General features: G+C 50.6%; 1 protein-coding gene across 13 annotated transcripts in view; it reads right to left on the bottom strand.

The window, feature by feature from the left end:
• Nucleotides 1-4,860: 4,860 nt before the first annotated feature.
• PAX2 (paired box 2) overlaps nucleotides 4,861-16,116 on the bottom strand; it is a 90,027-nt gene continuing 78,771 nt past the window's right edge. For 6 of the 13 annotated variants that reach the window (XM_065923135.1, XM_065923136.1, XM_065923124.1 and 3 more), the window contains 3 exons: nucleotides 10,100-10,201; nucleotides 7,787-7,873; nucleotides 4,861-7,291 (listed from right to left, as the gene is read on the bottom strand). In XM_065923135.1, the coding sequence (XP_065779207.1) occupies nucleotides 7,170-7,291; nucleotides 7,787-7,873; nucleotides 10,100-10,201 (311 nt within the window). In that variant the 3' untranslated portion in view covers nucleotides 4,861-7,169. Of the gene's footprint in view, nucleotides 7,311-7,786; nucleotides 7,874-10,099; nucleotides 10,202-16,116 lie in introns of all 13 variants that reach the window. The other 7 variants (XM_065923126.1, XM_065923127.1, XM_065923131.1 and 4 more) reach the window with 3 other exon arrangements.

Raw genomic sequence — 16,116 nt, 5'->3', positions numbered from 1 at the left:
TGAAACTCAAAATTACATTTAGAAAAGCATACTCTCAGAAATCTCATTCTTACCTAGTCACCCATCCACCCTGTTCCCTGCTCAGAGACAACCATTTTTATTAGATTACTAATTATCTTTCCAGTGTTTTCATATATATAAGCAAATGTGATAAAGTCCTTATTTTCCTTCTTTCTTAAACAGGGTGTCCATTATTCAGCACTTTTCTTCTTTTACTTAAAACTCTAATCTTGTACATCTCCATGTTGGTGTCCTTGGGGGGCTAATCCTTAGTGTGGCCTCCATCATCTCCTGCCTGGACCACTGTGGTGGGTTTGTACAGGCCTCCCTGTGCCCACAGTCTCTCTTTGTATCCCACTCCTTATGTTATGGACAGAGAGCGTCTCCAAAATGCAAGTCTATTATACCACTGTCTCTTGCTCAAAAACTTTCCATGACTCTCAATGCTTACAGCAAAAAAAGTCCAAAGTTCTTAACAGGACATTAGTGCCCCCCAGAACTATTTAACTCAGAATTTTTGGGTTACAACTGGCAGACACTCAACACATTTGCTTAAGTGATAAAAAGGAGAAGGTGCTGGCTTAGGACCTGGAAGTGCCAAAGTGGCCCTGCTTCAGGCCTAACTGGCTCCAGAGGCTCGAATGATACCAGCACAGCTCTCCTCCGGTCTGCCTCTCAGCTCTGAGTGTCCCAGCCTGACTCTTGAGTGTGTCTGCACTGTGCTCTCAGGCAGGGACGATCCACATAGTGGGAAACTGTCCCTAGAGATCCAAAGCCCTCATCATTGCAGCTCACAGCCCAAAGAAAGAAGGGACCCTCTCTCTTCCAGCTCCAATATCAAGGCTTCTGAGAGGACTCTTCCCACCTTGAGGTGCTTTGAACAGGGACAGGGGGGGCCCCATTGGACAGACATAGGTCTCAGGCCCACATCTATGGTCAGGAGCTCACAGGGTATATTGACTGACAGTCCCATAAGAACTACACAGGATGGGGGAGGGACAGTTTCAAATGGAATGGGGGGTGCAGAGACCTTAAAGAAGTGGGGAGCTAGTCATGGCACTGCTTGGGGCACACTGAGAGCAAATGTCTTGATGTCTTGAGAAGGCTCATGCTTGATGTAAGTGAAGCACAGAACAGAGGCCAGCAGGCTCAGAGAACAGTGAGCTGGGGGTGGTGGTCGTGGGGACAGAGTGGACAGCCAGAACATGTAGGGCCTTTTAGATCAGATTTAAGATTCTGACTTTGGCTCAGAGGGAGAAGGGGAATCATTGGTGGGGGGATGCTCTGAGCAGAGAAAGAGCATGCTCTGCTCTCCACTTTGGGGGATCACTCTGCTGATGGGAGAGTAGACTGGAGTGGGTGAGGCGAAGATGGAAACAAGAAAGCCAATTTTTTTTTTTTTCAATTCAAGGTGAAGGGTCATACTGTCTTAGACTGGAATGGTACAGTGCAGATCATCAGAAATGGTCAAATTCTGTTATCTGTTGTTGTTGTTTTTTTCCCCTTTGGCTGCACTGCACTGCATGTGATCTTAGTTCTCTGACCAGGGATCAAACCTGAGCTCCCTGCAGTGGAAGTGGGTAGTTTGAACCACTGGACTTCCAGGGAAGTCCCTGGATCTATTTTAAAGGTAGAGCTGTCTGATTTTGCTGGTGGATCAGATAGGGGATGGGAGAGACAGGAGCAGTCGGGGAAGATTTGAGGTTTTGGCTTGAGTGACTGGTAGAATGGAGTTGTCCTTAACTGAGATGAGAGGACTAGAGAGGGCTTCCCTGATGGCCAGTGGTAAAAGAATCTGCCTGCCAATATGGGAGGCATGGGTTCAATCCCTGGTCCGGAAAGATCCCACGTGCCGAGGAGCAACTAAACCTGTGGGCCATGACTATTGACCTTGGGCTCTAGAGCTCCGGAGCTGCAACTTCTGAGCCCACGCTGACACAACTGCTGAAACCCATGAGCCCTGGAGCCCATGCTCCGCAACTGGAGAAGCCACTTTAATGAGAAGCTTTAGCACGACAACTGGAAAGTAGTCTGTGCACTTTGCAACTAGAGAAGAACCCGTGCAGCACTGAAGACCCAGCATAGCCATAAATAAAATAAAGGACTGCAGAATCCCCCAGTCTCCACTGGACCTTGACTATCATGGTCAAATGGCCTTATTCTCTCTGTTCCTCCTAGTTTTGTGTCCTGAGAGAGTGGATTGATCGGCCCAGCTCAGTTTTGTGTATGAGTCCAATTCTAGTACAGTGACTGGTGGATACATGGTCAGGGTGGGCTGTGAGTGGGACAGCTTCCTTAAAGAAGCCATGAGTGATGGATACCATTTGGACATTTCTAGTGTCCTGACTTTCAATCACTTTTAAGTTTCATCTTTTGCCTCCTCTCCCAACCCCTTCTGTCTTTCCCCAGGCAGCTGATACCCCAGCCCATTTCATCTGGTATATTTGCATGCCTCCATGTCTTTGCTATTATTGTTTCCTCGACCCAGGACAGTTTCTGTCATATTTGGTGAACCTCAGCTAGGAACTCTGTGGGAGTAGGGTGGGAACAGGGCTAGCAGAATCAGAATTAGGTGAGTTCTGATGAACAGCAGAACTGGGGAACAGGTCCTGTTTGTGTTTAGGACTGCATTTAGAACAGGCGACTGCTCAAGGATTGTAGAGCATGTTTTGAGCCCCTCAGGCTGATTCTAGGAGGGAATATTCCCCTGGAGGGACACAGAATAAAAGTTTTTTGGGTAGAGTTGGTCACTGTTGACAGCAGACCCTCAAAATCCAATTTGGTATGAAGGAAACCTGAAAGAGAACAGAAGGTAAGAAGTTCTGGTGGGACCCAGGTGAGAGGCGCTGGCTCCCAATCTGACGATCTGAGCAGGACAGGGCTCCCATTCTGGGGCACCCGAAGGCAAAGCCAGGCACTGGGGGCCAGAGAACTGCTCCATGTGATGCATGTGGCATTGCCTGGGCCAACCCGGTGCCCTGGCAACGTTCAGAATCCACTTGCTGGACTTCAGACAATAATCAGGAGTTCTGCCACACTGGATTTGGGTTCTGAGCAGGCTCTCTGAAGTGGGGTAAACATTTTCCAGGGGATGCAAAATAATCCATAGGTATGAGAAGAGAACATTGGAATTTCTATGTATTCCAGTCTCATCCTTTTTCTATTTTATGTTTTATAAGATTCTTAACATGTTAGTTGAGTTTTTTTTATGGAATTTGTGAGTATGTAAATACTTATGGGCTTCCCAGGTGGCGCTAGTGGTAAAGAACTCACCTGCCAATGCAGGAGACATAAGAGACACTGGTTCGATCCCTGGGTCAGGAAGATCCCCTGGAGGAGGGCATGGCAACCCACTCTAGTATTCTTGCTTGGAGAATCCCATGGACAGAGGAGCCTTGCCTGCAGTTCACAGGTGCACAAACAGTCAGACACTGCTGAAGCGGCTGAGCACGTATGCACAAATATATTAGGAGTACAAATTCAGAATTCTTTTTACTGCTAGGATGTATGATCAAAGGAGTTTAAAGACCATTCTTCTAAGAGACCGGTGATTAAAAGGAGCAGTAGGGGCAAGTGGAAGGTGGGGCTGTCATTTATTAATAAGGGATTAGGGAGGAGACACAGGTGGTGAGGCAGAAGGAAGCAGATAGACTTGACTGCTTAGGGGCTGGTTGATTTGTTGGGGGCCCTGCAGCATCACGATGTGAGCAGGCTGGGGAAGCAGGCCTGGGGAAAGACAGGCCTGTTGGAATCCTGATCGGAGGTAGGGGTGTAGGAGACAGTGTCCCCAGCCAATGGGAAAGTTCACTCCTTAGTTTGCCTCCAGGTCCCGCTTGCAGCTGCCCAGCCACCCCTGGCAGCTCAGAACTTCCAGAGTATTTTAAGCTGGGGGAGGCAGAGATGGAAGTTGAGGTGGGAAGGTTCCCAGGGGTAGAGAAGGAAAGTATCCTAGGGCAGAGACCAGGTGGAGACTGTGGCCTTTGTGGGAGGACTGGCGTGGGAGGTTGCTGAAGGGATGGAGGGCAGACCCCTTCCAAGTACAACAGAAGTAGTCTGGACAATCACTCCATCCCTTCCCCAAACAGGGTAGAGAGACACAGGGACAGACACAGTCAGCCTTCACTGGACACCTGGGCACAAGAACAGTCAGGGTGTCTGAAAAAACTAACAGTTCTCCCACTTCCCTACCCTTAGACTCACACAGGAACATGCAGACCCACGCAGAACAACAGAAATGGGAGCCGGCGACCGACTGCATAACATGCGCCCTCAAGATCCACCCAGACCGCACCGATCCTAGCGGCTGCTCGCCCGGGCAGGGACTCCGCAAGACCCAGGGGGCGCGCGAGGTCGCTTGAGCCCGCAGGTTCCCCCGGGTCTCTGTGGGAATGGATGCTGTCCTGGCCAAGAAATAAATGCGCAGCGAGAAAACCGGTGGCAAGCGTTTGTGGTCTCTGGGCTGACTGGGGATAAAAACTGCGGCTGCGCGGAGGAGCGGTGGAACGAGACAGGACAGCGAACAATCTCCCTGCCACGCAGAGACGGTCTCCGACGGCGAGTTCTGAGAGACTGCACTCTAAGTTTGGGTGTGAGTGGAGAGGTAGAGCGACCAAATCACTCGAAGTTATTCTGAAGTTTTGCAAAGCGAAAACTCCTTGCTCCAAGGGCGGGGTGGGGGTCGGGTGGGGGTGGGGATGGGGGCAGGGGAGGGTGGCTTCTGATGCGCCGATAGGTCTGGGCAAAGCGGCGGGAGAGCGGTCGCAAAGGGAATGCAGCTGAGAGGATTATTGAGGGTTTATTTGAGATCGACTAGTGTGAGGGAAGGCCTGTTCCAGAGACCAAGTAGAGACAAACTTGGAGCCATGGGGAGTGACATACAAAATTTTATTATTATTTATTAATTATTATTTGTTATTATTATTTATTTGTCATGTGCACAGAAAAGAAAAGAAAAAGAATCAAAACGAACCGACGCGCTGAAGGTGGCCAAGGAGACCAGAGCCATCCGGGGATCTTTCGAGGGTTCGGCTGGGTCCTGGGTTTGGGCCCCTGTCGCGCCAGCCCTACAGGGACTGGAATGGGCCGGGCCTCGGCGTTTGAACCTCGGCTCCCTCGCCGCCCCGTTTGGGCCACTGGAGCCTGGCTGGGCACCGGCAGTTCCCTTAACTATTCTCTTTTCTCGTTTTCCTTTTCAAATAAAAAGGCTCGAAGGAGAGAGAGATCTGGGCGAGGACTCCAAGCCTTTACGGATTTGTTCAAGGATTTTTATTTATTTTTCACTTTTATTGACTTTGTTTCTGTTATTTCGAGTCGTCACGATCCACGGGTGAGGAGACATGCAGGGCGCATCGCCGCTACCGAGACAGCAACTACGGGGCGGGGCGGCCCGGCCGCCGGCGGCCCACAGCCCACGGGGCACGGGCGCGAGGGGCGAACCTAGGGGCTGGAGCCGCCACCTCTGATCTAGCCTCAAGGGGCAAGGCAGCCGGGGCAGGGCTGGGGAGAGAGGCCGAGGGAAGGACAGAGACAGAGAGACGAGAGAGACGAAGACTCAGAGAGACCGAGACAGAGGCGGAGAGAAGCAGAGACGAGAGCCGGAAAGGGGAGCGATGCAGAGGAGAGATGAGGAGGAGAGAGCGAAAACACGGAATTACAGAGAAATAGCCAACAAAACAGAGGCGAGAGGAGTCCACAGGACCATGTTCGTCATTTTGCATAGAGATTTCTTTTCTTTCGTCATTTTTTGTAACATAAAAAAAAGCCCCCCCTCCCCCAGGACGTGCTGTGCTTTAGTGGGCGTGTAGCTGTGTTCCCCCCTCCCCCCCAGCGAGCGGCGACTCTCAGAGCACAGACAGCGGGGCGTTATCTACAGGCAAGGCGGGCGGGCGGGCACCTGGGACTCTACCGGGAGGGGCGGGGCGGGAGGGGCGGGGTTATATACACGTGGGTTCGCCTTCACAAGACACGCACCGTCTTTCTACAAAGCAGCAGCCTGTTAGGTGTTTTTGTTTTCCTTTTTGCAAAGACCATCATATTAAATAAATGTAGACTTGACTTTTTGCGGTTCTGTTCAGTTCCTGCCAGAGGAAGAGGATGGAGGTGGGTGGAGTGGGCAGCCCCCCACCTTCCACTCCGCGCAGCTCAGACGCCAGCTTACATCCTGCTCCTACCACCGGCAGATTGAGTCTGTGTCGGGGCGGGGGCCAGGGGTCATCTCGGATAACTGCTTGGGGTGACCAGTGCCGCGGCCTGCAGAAACTGGTCCTGAGGCAGGCACGGGGGCAGCCTCAGGGGAGGGCGGCGAGTTAGGGAGGAGAGATGAAGAGCGACGTGGGATCGGAAAATGAAGGGTAGGAGGGGGAGCTGCGAGATGGGTAGATGGAAGAGACGCCGAGGTAGGGGCAAGGCTGAGAGTCTGGTCACTAGTAGGAGCTGCCTGGGCCCTTGGGAACTGGGCAGTTCAGGTGGAGTTGGGAAGAGCCAAGCGTCGGACTCGGTGGGTGCGGGCTGCTGGGGCCTGTGTGCCTTGGGTCCCAACCTTGGAAACGCCTGACGATCCCCAAAGCGCATCCCTGAAGCCCGGCCCCCACGCCCCCATTCCATTCCACCTTCTGGGCAGGGCACACTCAGAAGGTGGGGGCTATCTGGCTGAAGCCGGGATTCGGACATTTTCCCGAGGTCTCCGCAGGAGGCTCTTCCTCCTTCTGCAGAAAATCGTTTTGTTCTTCATTTCCTTTGCCCAGTGCCTCCAGCGAAGCCTCCTGGCGCTCACCGGAGCGTCCAAGGCGGGCTGCTCCGGGGCTGGGCCAGGCTGCAGTCCGCGCTGATTGTGTGTCACAGAAGCGTGTCCCCCGCGCGCAGCTGCGGGCCCGGCCAGAGTCCGGCGGTGCGGCTGGTGGGCTCCGGGGCCAGCTCGGGCGAGGCAGGGACGAACTGGGTCGGGCCCTCCTCGCGACGCAGCGCAGTCCAGCAGGCGGGAGGGGGCGGCGGGCGGGGTTGGGGGCGGCGGGCCCGGGTCTGAGGGTCCCGCCCGCGGCTTCACTCGTCCTGTCCCGCCTTGGACGGGGTGAAGTGAAGGGCTGGAGGGGTCCTGGAAGGGGAGTTGGGTTTGGGGCGGTGACCGGGAGGCTTCGGGTCGCGTCGATCCTCCCTCCCTCCGGGGCGGGCGGTCAGACAGGGACGATGTGGAGGCCGAAGCTGTCGGCCTGAAGCTTGATGTGGTCCCCGCGGTAACTAGTGGCGGTCATAGGCAGCGGCAGCAGCGGCAGGGGCGGAGCCCCGGGGGGCGGCACTATAATAATAAGGGGAACCTGGAAGTTAACACAGGAGAAGAATGGGCTGGGTGAGAGGACAAACAGGAGAACAAAAAAGGAAAGAAAAGCAAAGCAGAGACCTCCTCGTGCTGGGGTCTAGCAGGATCCGTGCAGGGAGGCCTTGGCTGAGCTGCGGGGCCGGTTGCCCCCAGGAGAACTGCATTCACCGGGTGGGAGAGGGACCCGAACGGTGACCGCCGCCGCCCGACAGCGCACCTCGAAGGGGGCCCAGGGTGGGGCGGCGCAGAGCCTTGCAGCCGCCGCGAACTGAGCGGAGCCGAGGGAGGGGCAGGAGGCGCGGGCTTCCTCTAGGGATCCCGGGGCCTCAGAGCTGCGCTAACAAGCCTGCCCGGCTGGGCACCCAAAGGTCCGGTGGCGGGCTGTCGAACCTGCGTCCGGAAGGCGCACGGCCGAGCTGGCGGGCGTGCGGACGGACGAGCTGAGCCGCCGGCCAGCCAGGTGGCGGTACTCACTTAGTAAGGCGGGGTTGCTGAATCTCCAAGCCTCGTTGTAGGCCGTGTACTGGGGGTGGCTGTACGGGTTGCCGGAGAACTCGCTCCCTGCGGGAGGGCGGGGGAGTGGGGATCAGACACGCTCTAGGCCAGGGCGGACCCGACGTGCCCGGCCAGGAGCCTCCCCCGGGTCCGAGGTACAGATGCTTCAGTCAGGCGGCCAGGCGGAGACAGAACAATCCACCTGGTCCGCAGGGGGAGAGCCCGTGGTGGTGGTGATGGTGGTGGTGGTGTGTGTGTGCAGAAGCACCGACGCGCCTCGCACAGAGGCGCGGAGATAGTTTCGGGGCGCTCCCGCGGAAGCGCTCCGAGTCGCCCAGGAAAGGTTTGTTCTGAGTCCAGGGGCACCTACGCCCAGTGTTGGGGACCAAAGCCTTTTTAGTGGAGACTCTGGTTCTAGGAGCCACAGCGCCACAGGATGGAAGCGGGGGAGGATGGCGAAAACAGGCCCTCGGGACACTTTGTCCCAGAAAGTCCTGGGAATGGCATCTCAGCACGGTGCCAATGCGAGGGGTGGGGGCTCTGCTGGGAAACACTCCTCTCCCTCCTTTCCCTCTAGAGATTTGATACGTGGGCCACGCAGCGGGGGAAGGAGGCGGCGGGAGGAGGCAGGTGGACTGCCCGCGGGTTCGCAAGCGGTGAATGGAGGGCCCCGTGGGCTGGAAGCCGTCGGAAGCTGCTTCCCTCCCTCCGCGCGAGAAAGGCCAGGCCCCCGGGTTTCCCCCTCGCCCTTTCTCCTGTGTGATGACCCCAGACTGTTTACAGTGATCCCTAACCGCGGGTTAAGTAGAGGAGAAGGGGCCCCTCTCGGAGAGGGAGCTGGGGTGGGGGTGGGGGATGCAGCCACTGGAAAGCCTGTTTATTGACGAGGAGGGAAAGCATGCGTGCAGCAGGATAATGAGCTTCTGAGCTCAACTGTGACCAAGAGGAACTGAGCTATCTCCTTCCCCATCGCTAATGAAACAAGTGTAATTTCCTCATCAGCACTAGATTCTGTTTAACGACTCCCCCCTTGCCACCGTGAGCTCTCTGCGGTTCCCCTCACCCCCATCTCCTTGCAGACTCCCTCCTCCTGCACCCCCATCTCTCTGAGACCTTCTCCAGCCTCCACCTGCTCTCGCCTGGGACCTTCCCAGAAGAATCTCCTTGCACCCAACACTCCAGTTCCCTCTACTCTAAATCTGGGCAGGAATCCCCCTACTCATACCCTCAACTCTCTTTACCCAGTTCCTCCAGCCCCCTGTTCTGCAACACCAGGCAGCAATCTCCCCCTCTGCAATCCCCCTCCCCTAGCTCTGCTGACCAAGGATTATCCCTTAATGGCCCATCCAGGAATGGGGCCAGTCACCCTATTCTATTCCCCCCGCCTTCCATGAGAGCTGAGCTTCAGGGACTGGGCACACAGAGGGCACCCAGCAGGACAGGATGCAGGCCCAGTGATTCTCATCCTCTTTAAGACAACAGTTTTTTGGTGTTGATGTGAATAGGAGCTTCAACTCTCTCTCTGGCTTCAAGCCCAGCTCCCAATCTGGGGTGAGGAGTTGGGGAGAGCACAGCCTCCAGGTGTAGTTACCAGATCCTGCATATGGCCCCTTTCTCTCTGATCCACACAGCTCAAACCCAGCTCCTCTTAGAGGAGGATAGGTCAGAGCCCCCAGGAGCAGTGAAGGCCCAGGGCTCCTCTGAGACATGGGGGTGCTCTAGGTTGTCTCTCGGAAGCCAGCCTCTCTGGTTCCTGCCACAGTCTGTCTTCTGTTCCTCTTTCCTTAGGGACTGACTCCCTTCTCTCCCTGGGGTGGGGTCGACTCCTGGTCTTCCCAGTGGGTTGGTGTGGACCAAGGTGGCTTTGTCTGAGTGACTGACATGCCCCTGGAAATGGTTCTTGGCTCCAAGTTTCCATGGAAACCAGGGCAGGCTCTTCTGAACAGTGTCAGCTGGCTGGGGGGTGGGCTAGGGCACTGAGGGTGGAGCTGAGACCGAGTGCTCCCTGGGCACAGGCTGGGATGGGTGGGCACTGCAGAGGGGCCAGGACATACAGGAGAGTGCACACAGCGGGTACTTCTGCAGGCTCCCTCCATGGGGTGCTCAAGAGGGAGGGTGAGGGACCCCCGCTGCAGCCTCTAGGGAGACAGAGGGATAGAACAGCAGTAGTTTGTGGGGGAGGAGATATTGGGTCTCCCCCCACCCCCAGTCTCAGACTACAGACCATGCAGCAGCTCACCCACAGTTTAGCTACCCCAACCTAAATTAGGCAGCTGCAGCTGCGTCACATACCAGGCACCATTCCTGCCAGGGTAGAGGTGGGGTAGCTTCCCTGGCCAGTGGGGGGCACGTGAGGGGGGTAACCAGGCAGAGTGGTGCTCGCCATGTCACGACCTGGAAAAACACAAAGGGGAAGGGGTGAGGCCTGGAAGAGAGGGGCCTGCCTCTGTTCACACCAGGGTACTCTGTGGAAAAGAAACTATTGCGTGCAGACACGTGGGAGCGGTGCTGAATGAGAAGGTCCAGGTGGGCCCTTATGTGTATCTAGCTTGTCACCTAAATGTCCCATGATCAGTTATGTGTATGCACCTCGGCTCACGTAGCTCTTTGTGTGTCTCTGTGCATGTGTGTGTGTTTGCCTTTGCTTGTGTCTCTTTCTAGCCCAAACCCAGATGGAGAAGGGAGGGAGATGACCTGGCTTTACTCCTCCTTCCCAGTGAGATACTCAGTTGTATCTCTCCAGTAGAAAAAAGGACCTCTATCATCTTGCTCAGCTCTTCCCTCTCTGGTGCACATGGTTATTCCTTGTCCTCTCCAAGTGAAGCTGCAAGTGCTGGGCCTGGCGGGTGTGAAGAGCAGGGGCTGGCCAGTGGGCTATTTTCCTGTTACTGTATATGACATTGAAATGATAGAAAACCATCTCCGAAGGAAATCAGGAGCTTTGAGTCAGCAGTACAAGCGGATTAGACCAAGTTTCAGTGAGCAAAGTTGGCTTGGCCCACTAGCTGCTGGACTTCTGTCCCTGAAGGTGTCTGTTGTTAAGAGTCTGGAGAGTGGGAGGAAGGACTTTCCTACTGTCCTGGAGTGAAGACGAAGCATACCAGTCTGAGGGAGATACCCATAGTCCACAGACATCTCTGGAACACAGCTGTCCCTGAATGGCTTTCCTTCCTTGCAGACCCCCTCCATTGCCACGAAGCGGTTACTGCCTCCTTTGCAATTTAGCATGCTCCAGTCTCTAACAATAATTTGCCCTCTCCCATACTTTCATGCCCTAGAGACTCATTCATCCTCTCCTGGGTCCCAGGTCCCATCTCTCCTCTCCATATTCCCCTTAGTCTCCTCTTCAGTCAGTGCCTCTCTTCCATTCCACTGCCTCTGTCCAACCCTGGGAAGAGGTGTGGCTGGAAGAAGTCACAGAACTATGCATCTCTGGCCCACTTTCTTCTCATCCATGGTGTTAGACCTCATCCTTCTGATGGCTATTCCAAAGCGCTTCTCTCTCTCCTTGACACTCTAATCCCCTTAAAGTTGACCTCACCCCCAACTTCCCTGAAATGTGTGAGTTTCCTTACTGCTACCTTAACACATCTGAGTGATTCATCCTTCCCTAAGTAGAGAGACACAGCTCAGGCATTTGCATTCACAGCTGCCTGTGAACCTTTTCATTAGCTGTCCCACTGTCACCTCAAAAGTGATCATCTTCTCCACAGTCAGTTCTACTGACGCACTTGAAGACCATCAGACCAAAACCTCTGGAATTGTTCTTGACGTAGCTCCCATCCCCCTCACCATCTGAAGTCCATCACTAAGTGCCCTCAGTTTTCCTAAGCAATGTCTATTACATCCATCCTGTTTCCATTTCCTCCACTTGTGTTCCCTGCCTCCACATTCTTCTTCAGTCTATCCCACGTGTGGCTGCTTGGTTAGCCCTCATGAAACATTGCTTTCATCACTCCCCTGGCAAAACTACTGCAGATTCTCTGTAGTCTATAGTTTGACTCTCTGGCAGTCTAAAATCTACCAGGCTTTCAAAGCCTCTCTGGTACTCTTCCCACTCAGCTTTCTCAGCTCTGATTCTCACCCCTCATGGTTTAGTTTGACTGCTGTCACTGGCTTGGGTGCTGTGAAATCTCTGCTTTTGCCATGTTATTTTCTTCTTACTATCATTTCCCTCTCCTTCCAGCTCAAGCCTTAAAACCCCTACTGTTCTACCTATCAGAGAAGTTTCTCTCTTCTAAACTTTTCTATAGTTTCTGTCCTCCATGGTTTACCAGTCACTATAGTTCACGAAGCATCAGCCCTGTTGTTTGCTTCCTCAAACAGATCATAATGAAACCAAGGGCAGGCCCTGTCTTCTGCTCTATCTTGCAGTTGAAAATATGGTAGATGCTCAATAAAAATTTACTGATTAATTCTCTATTAGTCTATTGGATTTAATAAACTTAATTAATGGCCTTAATTCCAGGTGGGTTATATTGTTTTCTGTTTCATATATGTTGCTGTCCTTTGGAGAGGAAAAGTTGAGCAAAATGTAAATTTTAAATCTGCTTTTTCTGTACAAATAGTTTGAATAATGGATTATGAATTTTTATAAGATGATGAAAGATTTATATAGGATGATGAAAATGAGGGACTCATATGTTGTGAGTCAGCTTTATCATGCCATGGAATGACAGTCTTTCTACCTATCTAACATAGCTAATCTCTTACACTTCAAAACTGAAGAGTAGAACTGTCAAACAGATCACTTTGGACTCCAAGAGAGATAGAAGAATCTATGTTTGCTTTGTTGTGGGTTTTCTTTCATTGACTTCTATTGTCAACTAAATGTATGGCCCTCTTGATTATCTCTCAGTGGAGAGGACCAGAAGTGGACAAGTCAGCAACATCTATCAATTCCTAGGGAGATTAGTGATATGGCATTTTGTGGTCAAAAAAGTCCCAAGACAGAGGAGAGTTAGGGAGGATGTAGAGGCTTTGGTGGCTCAGATGGTAAAAGTATCTGCCTACAATGCAGGAGACCCGGGTTCAATCCTTGAGTCGGGAAGATTCCCCTGGAGAAGGAAATGGCAACCCACTCCAGTACTCTTGCCTGGAAAATCCCATGGACAGAGGAGCCTGGTAGGCTACAGTCCGTGGGGTGGCAAAGAGTCAGAGAGGACTGAGCAACTTCACTTTCAGAGGTTTTGAATTACAAGAATATAGAAGACCAATTCTTGATCTTGTGATCCTAACAGCCAGGAAAAGAAGGATGCTTCTTCTCAATAAACAGGAATTTAAATGCATCTGAATTTTGATTTTCAGCTGCATAGTTCTCACAGCTTGTTACACACAAATTCCTTGTACTCTAAGGTTGTGCCACACAATACCTTACCTAGCTTCAGGAGAGAAGAGGAAATGTGGGATAACCAGAAAGGTGTTTCCAGCTACCTGGAGGCACCTCTATGCAATGTTTATTTCCACTGGATTTTTCTCTTGCAAATGATCCAGCTTCCAGCCACAGAACTGTTGATTGAGAGACACATTTCTAAATTCTATTAAAAAAAACACAACAACCTAATCTGGGAAGTGCTATTCAAATATTTTCTAAGTGTGAGATGAGAGATCCACAATGAGAAAAAAGCATAGAAAGCTTCCTGATGTTCTGCACACAGCTGTGATTCTACTCTCCTGGATTCTGTAACATTAGTATCACCACCAAGAAGTGCCTGTTCAGGACCCCTGAGCCAACAGAGGTATAAGCCACTGCATACAAAGCACTCTCAATGGCTTCATTAGCACACAGGTGACACCTGAAGAGCAGGAACAAATTGACCAAACTCTTGCCAGAGCCATATATCCTTCTGAAACACCATTGTCAATAATGGAAAACACATACTGCCGGAAGTTTTCAGATTACTAAAACCGTCATACCATTTGCCCAGCAGCATTCTGTGAGCAAGGCTCTTTCAGTGAGTGAATATGAATGGGTAATGGAATCCGTGCAAAGAAGAATCAACAGAGGCCTGGGCCTTGCATTACCACAGATGAGTGGACAAGTGGGAGTGGAGACGGACTCTAAAACTGTATGACAGCATAACCACCTTCTTCAAACAGGCAAAAGTGCAGAAAGAGGAGAAAACAGCTTCAGAGCAGAATACATGGCTATAAAATATGTATTATTTGACAGACATAGGAAGCGGTCAAGCATTTGCTTTGCTCACTGATGATGCCAGGAACATGAAAGCAGCGCCAAGCATCACACATGAATAAAACCCCACATATGATAAGAGGATGGGCATTTCACTTTGGATAATTGTTTCCTAAGATGACAAAGTTTTAAAGATGGAAGAGCCTTTGAGATGCTGGGTCTCACTTCCTTGTTTTAAAGTTAAGAAAATGGGGACACAGAGAAGCATTGTGACTTTCCTACTGCTGCAGAACTGGTAAATGACAAAGCGTGAAGCTCTGTCTGTACTACACTGCCTTTCAATGATAACATGAAGCCAGATCCTTCCCAAATGCACCAAAGAAAAGGAAAAAGAAGTCCTCTGACAAGCAGAATCTCATATTGTCACCACTGTTATTAGGATGAGGCAAGAAAAACAGGACACAAGGAACAAAATATTGACACTGAAAGTCTGCAGTAAAACTCCATGGGGTGGGGTATTAATCTCCTTTGAGAGTTTTCTGAAAAACAAAGAAGCTCTTCAAGAAACAGGAGTAGCTGAGAATCTAAAGTACCCAGAAGTGTTAGAAGCACTGTACTTGATGAGGATGTCTTCTCAGTTCAACTGCAGAAGTCCCTGAAGATTCTAAAGCCAATTTCTACAGCAATCACTACATCTGAATCAGACAGTGCACTTTTGTCAGACATTCCTTACCAAATGGGCCAGATCAAATCAACTGTTTTGGAGAAACTAAATGCAGTTCCTCTTACAAGTACAGAGAAAAGCCAAGTGAGACTTTATTAAGAAAATTTCAGTCCCTGGTTAGTTTATCCTACTTTGTCAGCTCTGAGACCCAAGGGCAGAGCTGTGTTTCTACTTGCACCTAGACTAGCTAGCATTCACTGAGCACCTACTAATTATGCTAGGTGCTGTCCTAAATATTTTCTATATATTATCTCATTTAATCCCAATATCACCTATGATGTTATCTGTTTTTTTTTAAATCCACATTTTATAGATGAGAAACTGAACCTCAGAGGGGATAAGTATTACGTTCAAGGTTTCACAGCTCATAGATGACAGAACCTGGACTATAGAACAAGCAGTATACTCAGAAATGGGTTCTAGAATGACACTCTCACCTACTGTAGACCCAGAAAACAGGTATTTGGTCCAGGAAAGTAACCTGGGATTATGCTAAGCAAATCCTTCCTATAATAGAACATTGTGTCACTTCTTGTTTTTTGCATATTTCAAGTTTTTCCATTTTCTACAGGAAGTGTTTTAAACTAGGAATCACCGATCCTATAGGGTATCATTGATGCACTTTAGGGAGTCCACCTAAAGCTATATATAAATGTCACAGTTATACTTATGCCATACTTAGATGGCTTTTTATCATGTTCTCAAAAGTATTCATGACTCAAAGATTAGTAAGCAGTGTTTATTAAAAAAAAGACCAAAGATACTGATTAGTAAGAAAGACACGGTTTGTTTGAAACTATTTGAATTGTACCAATAAACCAGATCATACAAAGAACAGCAGAATAACATATGAAGAAACAGGAAGGCTTATCTCAAGTAAGACAAATGTCAGCATCCAGAAGACCAAGGAAATAATAAAAAGGAAGCCACCAAAGCAGCATAGATGCTTTCCACTCAGTAATGGCAAGACAACAAGACTTATTAGACACAGATTTATACAGTAAAAGTTATATTCAATGAGCTTAGAGATGCCTTCCCTCAGCATCTTTCTCTGAAAATGAGCACTTTTGCTATCCACTTGACACTATGGAGGCCCCTAAGGGGAGAAAACATAACTCTTGTTTTACTATCCTAACCTCAAGTTTTGTCTGCTTCTCATACGGTAGTGAAAATGAAGACATTAGATTGCTTCAAGGTTGGCAGTCTGTGCCTGCATTTGACACAAGCATTTATAATACTTTCAAGAATACACAGTTATTAAATTTGTAATTACTGTCTAAATTATACGGTATTTACATTTACTACATCAATTGTGATCACTTTAGGACCAATCCAAGTTATATAGAACGCACCAAAGTAACAGCTTTAAATCTGTAAAAGATGTTTTAATAGGAGAAGGGAAGAGATTTCTACCTATTTCATTTTGTTCTTAATTTCCCAGGTTTCCAGATT

This window comes from Muntiacus reevesi, chromosome 2 (genome assembly GCF_963930625.1).
Source record: "Muntiacus reevesi chromosome 2, mMunRee1.1, whole genome shotgun sequence".
Taxonomy (NCBI): Eukaryota; Metazoa; Chordata; class Mammalia; order Artiodactyla; family Cervidae; genus Muntiacus; species Muntiacus reevesi.
This window is presented reverse-complemented; position numbering and strand designations above follow the sequence as displayed.